This window comes from Heliangelus exortis, chromosome 3 (assembly GCF_036169615.1).
Source record: "Heliangelus exortis chromosome 3, bHelExo1.hap1, whole genome shotgun sequence".
Classification (NCBI taxonomy): domain Eukaryota; kingdom Metazoa; phylum Chordata; class Aves; order Apodiformes; family Trochilidae; genus Heliangelus; species Heliangelus exortis.
In genome coordinates, this window is record NC_092424.1 from 111,562,898 (window position 1) to 111,578,518 (window position 15,621).

A 15,621-nucleotide genomic window follows, 5' to 3' on the forward strand; every position below is an offset into this window, starting at 1 on the left:
ACAGAATCTTCATTTGAAGGTCACTTCCATGAGGAAACACATTCCCTGCAGCATGGAGGCTCCTTCAGGAACCTGGTCAGGTCAGTTTTCCACTTACTGAGGAAACACCACAGGGTTACAGAGGAAACAACTGGAAAGCACCCTCAGAAAACACAGCAATCAAGGTGCAAAACCACCACAACAAAACAACTTGAATGCATTTACCTACACTGGAGTATACAAGGCAAAAAAAAAAAAAAAAAAAAAAAAAAGATGGAGAGCTTCGTAACAGGGAATTTCCAGTCATTTTGGAAATGGAAGAGTTTTTTTTTCCTTAAAAAAAAAAAAAAGAAAAAACCAAAAATCCCAATGCAAAAATACAATCCAAAGTTGCCAGATGCTGTTTTTCAAGGCAAGCCAGAGCTATAGTAGGCAGTGGCTCAGATTCACATCCATGGAAACTGCTATTTCCCTTAAAATGGTTTTCCTGTCTCTCCACTTTGTCATTTCTCAAAGTCTCCTACAGCAGCTTCTGAACAGATGGATCTTCCTTGCATGCATCTCCTAAGATTCCCTTGTTAATAATCCCAGAATCTCCTGTACATGAAACTCAGTGAGCAGAACAGCCCTGAACTGTGGCTGGAAGAAAGTTCCAGCTTCTGGATCCCTCTCCTAAAGAACAAAAGCACCTGGCAGGTGACACATAAAAAGCATCTACAAAGACACACAGTGAACATGAACAGATTTCAAAGGGTGACTCAACTCTACCATCAGACTCTGTCACCAGCCCACCCTGAAAACTTGCTCCAGGTAGGATGTTAGCGTGCTAAAAAAAAAAGGCAAACAGCTGGGATGAACCCAAAGTAGTGTTAATTAATAATAAATCCATTGCCTTTTGGAAATCCACCCCAGGTTCACTTATATGTGACAGCTTTTTGGGATCTGAGATCTGCCTCTGAGGTAAAAACTGAAGGCAGCAGCACTTTCAAAGAACAAAATTTAGCTTGTAAACATTGTTTTGTGACTTTTTTTTTTTTTTTTAAAAGCATAATGAGAATTAAAGTCCCATTCCCCTTCACATTTATCAGCATTATAAGAATAATGCTACTTTGTATGTCCAATCTATAGAAAAGTAAGTTTATACAGCAATATATATAGATATATAGATATATCTACAAATAGCAACTATGGACCACAGTTTGATTTCAAACTGGAATTGCAACCACCCCTGCAATTTGGAAACATGAAGTAGCACTGATGATCTCTCTTTTGTAAGCAAAGAGTAGAAAGGATGAGATCCTACTACAACTTAACATCTTCCACCAGGAAAATGAAAAGCCTTTTGTCAGCTTTTGGGGCATAAAAACCAAGTCTGACAATATTGCCTCAGGATGCTTGCTAAAAAGTGGCAGGCAGCAGGAATGGCTGGAGAGTCATCAGCCAGGAGTAAGGGGATTTTGTTGGGGTTTTTTTGTTTGTTTTTTTCTCTAGCTGCTTAAATGTGAAAGTTCAAGAATTTTGTGTTTGCCATCGGTTCAGTGCTTGAAGCAAAAGCTCCAATGTTGTTTCTCTAATAGCACATTCCAGCTACATACAGTATGCTTCTGCCCAGCTCTACTGCTACTTACAAAAATTATTAATTGCCATGCTCTAAGCCTCAGAAAACCCTAAACTAATTCAGCCATTTCTTCCTGGTCCTCTGTGTGGAAAGCTGGAAACATCTTACGAAGGATTTCAGTTGGCTTGAGCAATCCTGGAGTCAGAACCAAGGAAGCTGAAGATGGTGGATACCAACTCCTGAAGATCATAATCATGTTTCCAACCCCAATCCCTCCGGGCATTCCTGTCATCAAATTCCATGGGCCAGCTGTCAGCTGCAGGGAGAAGAAAGAAGAAACAAGGAGCATTGAGATTTAAGAAAGATGTCCTTAAACTTTATGATGTATCACCCCTAAAGCTGAATTTCAAACCCCAAGACATAGAATCATAGAATTGGCTGGGTTGGAAGGGACCTCTGGGATCATCAAGTCCAGCCCTTGATCCACTCCCCCCGTGGTTCCCAGCCCATGGCACTGAGTGCCACATCCAGGCTCTTTTGAAATATCTCCAGGGATGGAGAATCCACCCCTTCCCTGGGCAGCCCATTCCAATGCCTGAGCACCCTCTCCATGAAGAAATTCTTTCTAATGTCCAACCTAAACCTCCCCTGGCACAACTTGAGACCTCTTGTGCCCTCTTGTCTTGCTGAGAGTTGCCTGGGAAAAGAGCCCAACCCCCCCCTGGCCCCAACCTCCTTTCAGGAGTTGTAGAGAGTGATGAGGTCTCCCCTGAGCCTCCTCTTCTCCAGCCTCAACACCCCCAGCTCCCTCAGCCCTTCCTCACAGCACTTGTGCTGGATCCCTTCCCAGCCTCCTTGCTCTTCTCTGGACCTGCTCCAGCACCTCAATCTCCTTCCTGAGCTGAGGGGCCCAGAACTGGACACAGGACTCAAGCTGTGGCCTCCCCAGGGCTGAGCACAGGGGCAGAATCCCTTCCCTGGACCTGCTGGCCACGCTGTTCCTGACACAGCCCAGGATGCCATTGGCCTTCTTGGCCACCTGGGCACACTGCTGCCTCCTCTTCAGCTTCCTGGCAATCCAGACTCCCAGGTCCCTTTTTGTCTGGCTGCTCTCCAACCACTCTGTGCCCAGCCTGGAGCTCCCCATGGGGTTCTTGTGTTGAACCTCATCCCGTTGGGATCAGCCCAACTCTCCAGTCTGTCCAGGTCCCTCTGCAGAGCCCTCCTGCCTTCCAGCTGATCCACACTCCCCCCCAGCTTAGTGTCATCTGCAAATTTGCTGATGATGGACTCAATCTCCCCATCTAAATCATCAATAAAGATATTAAACAGCACTGGAACAATTTCTAAGGGTCTGAAGAGAACAGACTGTGTTTTGCCCTTAGGGTGTAGCAACCCAAAGCTTTTTCTTACCCACACTGATACCAACCTATGCCCTGCCTGACTTTATCCACGTTGTAGGTCACCTGGAGCTCAGGGAAATGTTTCTGCACCTCCTGCACCAGCTCTTCAGGAGTGAAGCTCATGGCACTGATGTTGTATGTCCTCATGCTCAGTGCCTCTGCAGGGGCCTCCATCACCTCCAGGGTTGCTTTCAGACAGTCATCAATGTACATCATAGGGAGACGAGTGTCTGGCTTTAGGTAGCATTGAAATTTCCCAGTTTTTATGGCATCATGGAAGATCTGGACAGCATAATCTGTAGAAAGAACAATGAGTGCATGTACTCATCTGCCTCAATCCATTCTTCACTTCATGACAGCCAGCAATCCCCAGACCACTCCCAAAGTCTCCTGTCTAAGATCCAGCAGCAGAGCTGTGTATGATTTATGCTGCACAGCACCAGTGGAAGCCCTCCTGAACTCTCCTGATGCTATTCCAGCATCTGCACACTGCAGCAAGACAGTAAAGTTGAAAATATTTTTAAAGGAGATGGCCTCAGTGAATGCAATTAATGTAAACCCTCTCAGAGAGTCATGGAATCACAGAATGGTTTGGGTTGGAAGGAACCTTAAAGCTCATCCAGTTCCAACCACCCTGCATGGGCAGGGACACCTCCCACCAACCCAGGGGAGTGGAAACTCTGGATTTCTCTCCATTTCTGTTCCAGCACCAGTGACATTTTAGTGCAAAATACACAGAGAAACTGGGAGCCATCAAGCTGGGCTTGCTCAGCTTTATCCAGCTATGGGCAAGCCCAGGACCCTGCAGGGTCTCTTTGTCTTCTTCCTGGTTGTCCAGCTATTCCCTTTGGGATGAGCAGGGGCAGGGACTGATCTGGGGGCATGAAAACCTTGATATTTGTGATGTACCACAGTGCAAGGTGACATTCACCCCACTGTTTGTGGTTTCCTCCCTGTTTTGGGGTTCTGGTAGACAAGGAAAGGGTTATGGACCAGGATTTTAATAACAAGGGATTTTTTTCATATCCTCAAAATTCAAGCCTTCCTCCTGGCCCCATTTTAAACTCATTCCAAATGAAGAAGAAAAGCAGATTCTTTTGTAAACTCTCTCTGAAGTCCCACATCTCCTTGTGCAGAACAGCCTCTACCCCAGAACCATGCCCTGTAACTTGGGGTCCTGGGTCCCTGTCTTCTTCCTCTTCATATATCATAGAATCATAGAATGGTTTGGGTTGGAAGGGACCTAAAGCTCATCCAGTTCCAACCCCTGCATGGTCAGGGACACCTCCCCCAGCCCAGGGTGCTCCAAGCCCCATCCAACCTGGGCTGAGACACTGCCAGGGATGGGGCAGCCACAGCTTCTCTGGGAAACCTGGGCCAGCATCTCACCACCTTCACAAGAAAGAATATTTTCCTGATGTCCAACCTAAACCTTAGTGTAAATCATGTTTAAATAGCATTTAAATGTAAAAGCTACAAATTTATGCTCCAGGCTGGGATGAACATCCCAGGTTGTTGAAACAGCAGCTCTGGCACGGATGCTCTACAGCTAATTAATTTTCTGCAAACGTCTTCAAAACAACTGCAGTGGTTTGGTTCTGCTGTTCTTGCCTGAAATACTGAGGAAAATGTGCAAGTCACTTACCAGTTGTTCCCCCACCAGGCTGAGAGTCAGCAGATATAACTCCTGGGTACCTCAGGCAGCGGAAATCCAGTCCGTACCGGTAATGGTAGTACTGGGGAGGGAGGAGAAAACCAGCTTCACTTAGGTGAGATATTAGGAAAAAAATCTTCATCATGAGGGTGGTAAGATAGTGGAAAAGGTTGCCTAGGGAGGTTGCTGATGCCCCATCCCTGGCAGTGTCTCAGGTTGGATGGGGCTTGGAGCACCCTGGGCTGGGGGAGGTGTCCCTGCCCATGCAGGGGGGGTTGGATTATCATGATCTTTAAGGTCCTTTCCAACCCAAACTATTCTGTGATTCTATGATCAAAATTAGACCACACAGCTCATTGGTTTCACATCAAAAAATCTGCCACAGGATGAACCTCCATTCTTAACTATCCCCTGGCAGGGAGGAAAGGAAAGGAGCTACTGAACAGTCTCTTTGTCCTCTTCTAGATTACACCCACACCAATGGCCATGGATTTTTCATATGGATTGGCTTCTAATGTAGGGTTTGGATCTAGTGTTCAGAAACTGAAAATTCCTGAGCTTGTGAGACATTTCAGGTTAATACATGCCTCAGACTTCCACTGTTTTTCAAAAATTTCAGGTGTCATGAAAACTGTAAAAACATCAGCTTTAACAAGGTCACGTTTCTAAAAAACCACAAAGCCAAAAGCAAAGCTGTGCCTGTACAGATTCCCATGGCTTTGACTTCAGAGTCTTTTTCCTGGTCAATTTTTTTTTTTTTTTTTTTTTGGGTGGTGGGGGTAAAAGTCATCATTGTCCAGAATGCTTTCGCAAGACCTTGTGAAGTGACAGCTATGCAATGCCATTCATTGGCAGATGAGGCAAAGAGGCCAAAGTCAAAAAGACCCAGGGAAAAAAATCAGATTGAAAGTTAGGTGTTTGCCAGCTTCCAACTAAACTCAGAAGATATTTGTCCTTCAAAGCTGCCTCAGACTGCTATTGAAAACTAAATGCTGAAGGAAGGAAGGAATGAATGGGAGAAAAACAAACCAGCACTCCAGAGACAAATCTTCCAAAAGCAATGAGAATCCCCAAAGCTTTCATTAAATAAAGAAAAGAAAAAATTCTCACTTCTCCCATGAGCTCAGCATGAACTTTGGAGACTCCATAGATAGTCCTTGGTCTCTGAATGCAGAGATCAGGAGTTGGATCTCGAGGAGAGGTGGGTCCAAAAGCTCCAATGGTGCTCGGAACAAAAAGTCTCAAATTATGCTCAGCTGCAATGTCCAGAACATTGTGTAAACCTGGAACAAGCAACAGGATTTATCAGAACATGCACTGCACTCACTCAAACCTCTGCAGGAGTCATAAACTTGAAACCTTTTTGTCACGTACCTGTGATATTTACAGATCTGGCCAAAGGGACGTTGGCTTCTCCCACAGCACTGAGCAAAGCACTGTAGTGGAACAGCCAAGTTATCCGATTATTCACCACTATCTCACGTAAATTCTTGTAGTCCAAGATATCTGCATAGATAAAAGGACCTAGAAGAAATGGAACCAGGAGGAAACTGAGTGCCAAGAAGAATTAATATAAAGAAACACCGAGTCCGTGTCATTCCAGCACCTAAATCCACCATCAAACAGTCCCAAGGAAGAAAAGCTCAGGCAAATTTCTAAGGAAAAGAGAAGAATCTAAAAATTCTACTCTACATTCATCTTCTAATGAAAATTGCCCGAGCATGGAAAAAAAAAAAAAGCACAATTTAAATTTCCAACTTGTTTCCTCCAGAAGAAAAAAAACCACATCTCTTTTTAGAGCAGGAGCACAACAGCCAAGCTCAACTTGACTCAAGTATTTATTCTGGTCAATAGGGTATTTATTCTGGTCAACAAGGTGGCAAGAAGACAGTGAAAAAAAGCAAAGCAAAAATATTTGGGAAAAGAGAGTAACTGGAAGAAGAGATTAATGTCTTGGCAAGATTTTATAGCAGGAAGGCATTATCCAGCAGGTTTGAACTTGCAGCTTGTGCAGTTTTATCCCCCTATCATTCAGACCTCAGTAATTAGCCTATCAACAGGAAGAATTTTTTTTCCCCACGTTTCCCCCATCACTTACCACTGTAAAAAACATGATCTGGAGGCTTCCTAATGTCAGACAAGATCACATTGTTCTTCCCAAAACGTTTCCTGTGCAAAAATACCCACATGGTACAGTGAGGCCATGGCCTTCAAGATGTTTCACAAGTTGCTTTGCTGCTATTTTGTTTTGCAGGAGCAGTATCAGTCGAGCAATAAACTCCACAATTAAATCTGGTATTGAGCTAAATAAACCTCCATCAGCCCTTTCAGTGTCAACACAGCATCATGGAAAATCAACAAGCTACTTCTAGTGGAGTAGTACTTCTAGTAAACTAATTGCAGTGAAAGACTTGTGTGAGGATGGAGAAATCTTTTAGAAAATAAAAATACACTGAGAAGAAAGCCTGTCCTACCTTATTCTTTCTTAAATGTTACCCAGAGATAATTTGGGATAACTTGCAGACAACAAAAAGCCACTGGGCTTGCTGTAGCTCCAGATAATCTGAGAGCAGTAAATACAAGTGAATAAAAGCCTTGTGCTTTGCTAATCCACCCAAGGCTGTCACAGAGAGCAATTCTGATGGCACTGGAGGACATCACAGCCTTGTTATTTGGATGTTTTTCAAATATGTCATAAAAATGGCAGAAAACATTGAAACAGTGCTGACTGCAGTGAGTCTGCTCATTTTTGCTCATAGTGCTTGTTGCAGATGACTTGGAGTGTCTACATGCAAATGAAACTCTGGAGCAGAACAGGTGGGGGTATGGACAATGATCTGGACCAGAAAGAGTGCTCAGAGCATTTTAAATTTCTTTAAAAGATACCACGAAAAAATAAGGCAAGTCTGTGTGTGAGGCAGAAGAAAACAGGAGAAGCCAGAGGAAACAGATTTTCAATTAATTCCTTTAGCTGCGTCAGTTCATCTTTCACCAAATCACAAAAACTTCAAAATCTTGCACCCTAATTTCTCTTTTTGCTGGCACTTTACTAAACAGGGCACCTTATTCCTGAAGTGACTTCACTGAAATTCTCACACAGATTTGCCAGCAATTGCAAAGCTCAGCAGCTGGGTAGTTAGCAAAGGACTCTGCATTTTTTCAAGAGAATGTTTGCACTTTTTTCCCCTCTTGTAGCACCTGCATCAAATCCCAGCCTGCTGAGCACTCAAACCCATCCCTCTTTGGCTGGACCAAAAAAAGAGAAGAGGAAAATTGACCACCTTCCAAGGATTCATATTCTAAATACTTCCATTTAACTGGAAGCAAACTGAACTCAGCTCCAAGTCTCTTAGACAAAATTATATTGGTTTGTGAATCATGACCAATGTACCCACAGAAAGTAGGTCAGCAACCTTAAACCAAGCACAGGCATGAAAAATAAAAAGAGAAAGTTACTTACAAAACTAAGAGGCAAAACACAACCTGTATTTGTCGCTAGGTTAAAAAAAAAAAAAAAAAACACTTTCCAGAAAATTATTGCTTCTAAAAGTTATAGCTAAAGCTTGAGTTCCTCACTAATAGCATGTCAGAAAATCATGCCATACCTCAGGAGCTTAGCAAGACCCACTCCAAGCTGGCCAAGACCACCTAAAAGGCAGCACACAAGAGAGACAAAATCAGAGAAAATAAAAACGCTAAAACAGTTACATTATTAGATACTTTACAGGAGAACTGAGTACTATTATTTTTCTCAGCAGGTCAAAAAGCTTTTTTTTTTTATTATTTTTCTCAAGGCAAACCCAGTCAACTGGTTGTAGTAGATTTCTGGCATAAAAATAGTAGGGAAGTTCCCTCGGGAGACTGATGCTGTCACCAGATGGGGAAAGGTCATCCCAGTTCCAGAATGTATGGAGAATTTTAGGCTTCCAGCATCCTGCTCACCAGGAAAGGAGGAGGGGAGGGGCTCTCCTGAGAAGCTGGAGCAGGAATACTGTTTAGGAGAGGGATGCTGACCTGTGATTAGCACCCGAGGATGAGCAGACTCGGAGAAAGTAAGGGAGTGAAAAGCAGCATCGGAGGCCACCTGGCGGGGAGAGATCCCGATGCACCGGAGGGGAACGATGGAAATTCCACATCCACAGCTGGAGTTCTGCAGCAGCACCTGGCTGACAGCCCTGCTCAGGTTCTTCACCATCGGCATCTTCCTCCTTCAAACAGGCTGTGAGAATCATAGAATCATAGAATTGGCTGGGTTGGAAGGGACCTCAGAGCTCATCAAGTCCAACCCTTGATCCACTCCCCCCGTGGTTCCCAGCCCATGGCACTGAGTGCCACATCCAGGCTCTTTTGAAATAGCTCCAGGGATGGAGAATCCACCCCTTCCCTGGGCAGCCCATTCCAATGCCTGATCACCCTCTCCAGAAAGAAATTCTTTCTAATGTCCAACCTAAACCTCCCCTGGCACAACTTGAGACCTCTTGTGCCCTCTTGTCTTGCTGAGAGTTGCCTGGGAAAAGAGCCCAACCCCCCCCTGGCTCCAACCTCCTTTCAGGGAGTTGGAGAGAGTGATGAGGTCTCCCCTGAGCCTCCTCTTCTCCAGCCTCAACACCCCCAGCTCCCTCAGCCCTTCCTCACAGCACTTGTGCTGGATCCCTTCCCAGCCTCCTTGCTCTTCTCTGGACCTGCTCCAGCACCTCAATCTCCTTCCTGAGCTGAGGGGCCCAGAACTGGACACAGGACTCAAGCTGTGGCCTCCCCAGGGGCAGAATCCATTCCCTGGACCTGCTGGCCACGCTCTTCCTGACACAGCCCAGGATGCCATTTGTGAGAAACAAAGGAAAGCATTATTTAAAGTTTCTATAGAGTTGTTGTGTTGTTTTGTTGTTTTTTTTCCCTCTCCAACAGAATGAGTTCCTGACAGGCAAGGGAATTTTGGTAACAAGTCCAGTGGAGGGCAAGAAAGTTGAGTGGAGGATTGGAGCATCTCTCTTCTGAGGAAAGGCTGAGAGCTGGGACTCTTTAGCCTGGAGAAGGCTGAGGGGAGACCTTGTTAACATCTCCAAGTATCTAAAGGTGGGTGCAAGGAAGATGGAGCCAGAATCTTCTCAGTAGTTCCCAGGGGCAGGACAAGGGGTAATGGGCACAAACTGGAACATAGGAAGTTCCATTTAAACATGAGAAAAAACTTCTTTTCTCTGAGGGTGCCAAGGCCCAGGCTGCCCAGGGAGGTTGTGGAGTCCCCATCTCTGGAGATATTCAAACCCCACCTGGATTTCTTCCTGTGTGAGGTGCTCCAGGGGATCCTGCTTTAGTGGGAGAGTTGGATGGGATGATCTCCAGAGGTCCCTTCCAGCTCTGATAATTCTTTGATTCCAGAGCTGACTCAGCCCTCTGAAAACATTCCAAACCCTTCCTTGGAAAACTCAGGGAGGGCTCAAGAGGAGTTTGATGCAATCCAAGTCCTGATGTGCCAGCTGAGAGCCACCTCTGCTAGAAGCAGCCCTGGGAAGTAGCATGAGCAGAGGTGATGCTAAGAAAACACTCCCAGCCCCAGCACAGGGTCCAGTATAACCCAGAGTGAGACTCCAGTCCAAGTCTGAGCCTTTTTAAAACAGCCCAAGTTATTTCTAGCACAAAAGACAACGAATCCAACAAGCTCAGCTCCCATGATGACAAAGCTCCACTGTAGGTACTTGGGAGAGAAAGTGTTGTAGGATGCCATGAATAAGCAAACCTCCCCAGTCTTGCATCAGCAAAATTCAGCTGAGCCAAGAGGCAGCAGTCAATCTCTTTAAAGAGCATTGCTTTGCTCAGAATTAATACCCACGATGGACAGAGCTGGGGAGTGAACAAAGGAGAAGCAGTAGTTACCCAGGACTCATTAAAAAAAAAAAAAAAAAAAAAATGCTTCTCTCCTTTGCAAAAGACATTGCAAAAATAACCCTGAATTACCCTCAGCTACCTCCAGCTTTGGTTCTCTTTTCCCTCCAAATATTTCAGACTGGGGAAGGAATGTCCCCCAGATAAATCCCACTTGCATCCCCAACTGGTCTTTTCTGTGGTTCCAGTTCACTTCTCTCAAATACAACTTAAGGTGCAGTCACTTAAATGCCAGCACTACCAATTTTAATATGCATAGAAAAGCAAAACAAGTCATGAATGTGGGTGTTCCTTTCACTTAGGGCAACACACAGAGCTGAGGATTTTCTGATACTTCAGGGAGTGCTGCTATTTAAATAGAGAAGATTTGCTGAACCAGCCATCATGTGCTTAATCAGATACCCTTCCCCAAAAGTCCATTATTAAAAAGCCCTTTTTGCATATTTAAACTGATCAAAGAGATTTATTCTGAGGTGCATCTCTCACCCCCTGCTTGGACTTTTCCTCACTTTATGTTCCCTTGGGAAACATGCTCAGTTACTGAATGAATTCCCCAAGCCTGTGCTGCACCTCAAAGCCCCAAACCCATCAGAAGGGATCGGTCTGTAGGTTTATCAGAGCTGTTCCTCTCCTGTCCCAGTGCTGCAGAACCAATCCCTGTCTTCTCCAGGCTTTCCACAAGCCTCTTGCAACTCCTTGTTATCCACCAACCCTCAATACTTCCATCTAACTCCACTTCCCAAACCAGAGCAAACAAGGAATTCCTGGAGCACTGGAAGTGAAGCAGCTCTGGTTCCTCAGAACTTGATCTCAGAGGTAACCCAACTGCTGTCTAAGAGCTTATGATCTCTTTCTCCTCCCTTAATTCTTTAGTATTAATTAATTCTGCATATATTCCTGATGAGCCTCCAAGGTGCTGAAGGGCATGGACCATCCCTCCCATGGGGAAAGGTTGGGAGAGCTGGGATTGCTCTACCTGGAGGAGAGGAACCCTTGGAGGGGATTTCATTAAATACCTGAAGGGAGGGTGCAAAGAGGACAGAACCAGCAGAACCAGGACCTTTGCAGTGGTGCCCAGAGCCAGGCCACAGGCACAAAATGAAATAAAAGGGCTGCCCACAGAGGTGGTGGCATCTCTGTCCTTGGAAACACTTAAAAGCCACCTGGATGTGGTCTCAGGCAACTGGCTCTGGGTGGCCCTGCCTGAGGTGACTTCCAGAAGTCCCCTCCAACCTCAGCCACTCTCTGATGCTCAGCCAAGGTACTGATGAGGTTTTCTTCTCCTGCATCCTACAAAGCAGATGTGTTCTTGCTGGTTTTAAGACCCAGTCCCTGACAAGCTTACTTGAAATGAGCAAATTGGTGCAAAAAAATTCAATGTGCCAGGCAAGAAGGCAGCAGGCAGACACATATCCAAACAATTCAATCTTAAAAGACAGGTTTTCCCCTAGAAAACTGAATTAAGAGTGATAAAGGGCAGTGTTAACCCTTTAAAGAGCCATGATAGTCCTTTCTTGTTTCAGCATGAGATAACAAAAACTCTTACAGCACTGCACTGGATTTTGCAGCAGAAAATCTCCCCTTAAAGTGCCTGAAAAGGCATTTTGAGCTCTACAAAGTATAAACTTAACTAAAGTTTGTTGCTACTAAAACTGCCAAGGATCAAACTGGTTCCCCACTTACTGGGCTGGTTCACCTGGACTGAAACCACAGAGGCTTAAGCTAAAAATTTCCTTGCAAGTCCAGGCTGACTCAAACAAACAGAGAACACATTTTATACCAGAGAGAGAAAAAAAAGCAAACAGCACAGCTCTGTGCAAAAATCCCACCCATGACACATTTATTGCTATTTCAAATATGAAGAGAGGGGGGGGAAAAGGTGTGAGTAGCTCTTAGATTCTGTAATTTGCCAGCAAGTACACAGATATATAAAGAAATTAACAGCATCCCTTAAAAACACTTCCCCAAACCAACCATAAGATAATGGTAGTTCCAACACAGTATTAATTTGCAATAGTAACTTGGAGAGAAAAGTTTTTTTGCTAGATCAGAGTTTCCCACTTGAAACAACTTCAAGAGCTATTAACAGCTCTGGGGAAAAAAAACATTCATTTAATTCATGAAAAAAAAAATTAATTTTTCAGTAAGTTTCTTTTTCTTACTATCCCAAACAGGGATCCTTCTGTACCATTAGGTACAGAAAAAAAGAAAAAAAAACCCCAAACCATATATATTTTTTTTTCAACCCTCCCCCCCATATTATCTTCTGCCTAATTTTTTCAGCCACTACTTTTACACATCAGCCCAAACTGGTAGTAGAAACCAGTTTTTCTGGTTTGTAGAACAAGCATAAAGAGCAGGTTTTGCCCAGAAACCTGGAAATTATTTTCCCCACCCCACTAAATTCAAACCAACAACCCACTGCTGGTTTCAAGAATGAAGCAAAACACACTGGATTTTTTCCCCTTCTGTACTCACCTGTCCCACAGCTGGTGACAGAGCAGCAGTGGGAGCAGAGATGGCAATTTATAGGACACTGCCTCTTTTGAAAGCCAATCAAAACCTGCCAGAAAGTAGGAGTTGTCCCACACACTCAAGAAAAAAAAAAAAAAAAAGAAAAAAAAGAAAAAAAAAGAGTGTGCATGTGAGAGCAGCAGCAGCCAGGGATATTTATCTATCACTTTGCCCACATTTCCTTGCATTTTTGAAATGCCTGTAACTCTGTGATAGGCAGAGAGCTCTGGAGCTGGGCAGGCAGCTCCTTTAACTCTCAGAACCAGAGGGTCATGACTGAAGGAGAGGTTTTAAAGTAATTGGTGTCCCCGTGAAGGATCAGTGTGGCAGCAAGTACATGGTTCCAATGGAAAGCAATGGTCTCCCTTGGATAGCAGGAAACTGGAGTTTTGTAAAAAGATTAAAGCAGGGGAGAGAAAAAAGAGCTGGGAGAGGAAGGGAGTTCATAAAATGACATTTAGAAAGCTGCTTTTCTTCTGCAAGACCTCCAAAGTGCTATGTAAGCAATAACCTGTTGCTCATAGAAAGGACAAAAATGTATTTAGAGAGGCCAATAATTTCTTATGTATTGGTTACTAATAGAACATTACAGTGGGTCTGGTCTGGAAAAAAAACCCCACAATGGCAAACCCCACAATTTCTTTTTTGCCAAAGAAAAAGGGAAAGAGGGAGGAGGGCAAAGTCACAAACCAACCTCAAAGCTCCCATATTATTTCTGGGGGCTGCACAGCTGCTGAGACACCATGGGGCTCCCTCCTAACCAAAGAAGTCCAAAACTTGCTGCTTTCCAAGAAAGTTAAGACACTCTTCAAGCCACAGGATCTTCCAGCTTCCCAACCACTAGTTGGGAACACAGAGTTTCTCCTTCAGACCTGGGAAGATCATCTACTTTTTTTCCAGCTGTATCAAGAAGGGCTCAAATGGAAAGATACTGCCCACACTGGGCATCCAGATGGTGAAGGACACGCCACCTTGCCCATCCCACAGAAAAGCCTTATTCCCAAGTGCTGCAAAGTCCACTGGATCTCTGCATTTAGGAGCATTCAAGCTCCAACAACTCAGGGATAACCCCAATCCAACCAACACTTAATGCAGCCTGGAGAGGTGGAGAGCTCAAAGCCATCACACGTCCTCTGTTGGCATCTCCTCTGGGGTCAGGGGACTCTGCATCCCTCCTGGTGTCCCCTGGCATGGGGGATGTCCCATGAGGGGTGGCTGGGCTTGTGCTGTCCTCTCCAGCAGGCAGCTGTTGGTTAAGCTGAGTTCAAATAACCTGGGCACACACACACAGAGGCACAACCTTGGTGTCCTGTTTTACAGAGGTGACACAGGACAGGGGGGTGGCACCTCACCCCCTTGGAAAGGAACGAGGTCAGCTTGAGATGCCAAGGGACCAACTGGACATCTGACCTCACCAATCAGCCAAAAAAACAGATAAATTGTAAGAGCTACTGAATGACCTGATGCTCTTGGAGGGGATAAGGAGAGAGCAACCTTACACCGGGCATCCACAGATAGAACCCCAGACTGGTTTGGGTTGGAAGGGACCTTAAAGCTCATCCAGTTTCAACCCCCCTGCATGGGCAGAGACACCTCCCCCAGCCCAGGGTGCTCCAAGCCCCATCCAACCTGGGCTGAGACACTGCCAGGGATGGGGCAGCCACAGCTTCCATGGACAAAGAGGCCGGGACATCGCTCCAGGACCGAAGCCTCTCCCGGGGCGATGCTCGGGGAGGAGAGAGGGGCGGGAAGGACGCGGGTCCCTCCGCGGGCGGGGAGGGGAGGGCAGGCAGCGCCCAGCACCCTCCCCCACCTCATTCATTCGTAGACGGCGAGTGTGGAACCGGTCCCACAGCCCCGATCCGGTCCTACAGCCGCGATCCGACCCCGCAGCTCCGATCCGATTACACAGCCCCGATCCGGCCGCAAAACCCCGGTCCGGCCGTAAAACCCCGGCCCGGATCCACAGCCCCCTGGTCCGACCCTACAGACAGGTCCGGCCCCACAGACCCCATGCGGCCCCACAGCTGCGGTCCAGTCTCACAGCCGCAGTCCGGCCCCACAGGCCCGGTCGGGTCCCGCAAACCCAGTCCGGTCCCGCAGACCTGGTCCGGCCCCTAAGCACCCCGGTCCGGCTCCATAGCCCCAATCCAGTCCCACCGCCCTGGTCCGGCTCAACCGACCCAATCCAGCCCCATAGACCCGGTTCGGCCCCACCGACCCGGTCCGGCCCCACACACCCGGTCCGGCACCCCGGCCCCACGCTCACTCGCGAACCTCTCCGCACTCCCCCCGCCGCTGCCGCCGTCTCCTCCGCTGCCGGTACCGCCCGCCCGGTACCGCGCCCCGAGAGGTGCCGGGGCTGCGGGGTAGGAGGAGCTGAGGCCACACGGTACCGCCTGGAGGGGAGGGGTTTGGGGTCGGGGGAGTGGTGTGACGTCAGAGTGACGCCATGCAGGCATGATGTCATGTTCGCTAATGGGAGGGGGGGTGATGGCGGTGGGCGGAGCGCGGCGCGATGGAGGGAGACTCTGGTGGCCTTGGGGACACCGGGGAATCACAGCATCCCAGCTATGAGGGGACACAGGGAAGGGACCTTTAAGATCATCAAATCCATCATTAACCCAGCACTG

General features: G+C 46.5%; 1 protein-coding gene across 4 annotated transcripts; it reads right to left on the reverse strand.

Annotated features, from left to right (window-relative positions):
• Window positions 1–316: 316 nt before the first annotated feature.
• Window positions 317–15,401, reverse strand: LOC139795329 (L-threonine 3-dehydrogenase, mitochondrial-like). 4 transcript variants are annotated; one of them, XM_071742197.1, is made up of 10 exons: window positions 15,266–15,281; window positions 12,953–13,037; window positions 8,609–8,813; window positions 8,200–8,242; window positions 6,693–6,763; window positions 5,969–6,118; window positions 5,705–5,877; window positions 4,586–4,676; window positions 2,967–3,236; window positions 317–1,853 (listed from the first exon to the last, which is right to left on the reverse strand). In XM_071742197.1, the coding sequence occupies exons 3-10, from the start codon at window positions 8,793–8,795 to the stop codon at window positions 1,714–1,716; spliced, it is 1,125 nt and encodes a 374-aa protein (XP_071598298.1). In that variant the 5' UTR covers window positions 8,796–8,813; window positions 12,953–13,037; window positions 15,266–15,281; the 3' UTR covers window positions 317–1,713. The 4 variants fall into 4 exon arrangements, with proteins under 4 accessions (XP_071598298.1, XP_071598297.1, XP_071598296.1 ...); XM_071742196.1 differs by lacking the exon at window positions 15,266–15,281 and adding an exon at window positions 15,229–15,246; XM_071742195.1 differs by lacking the exon at window positions 12,953–13,037 and having other exon boundaries at window positions 15,266–15,401.
• Window positions 15,402–15,621: the final 220 nt, after the last annotated feature.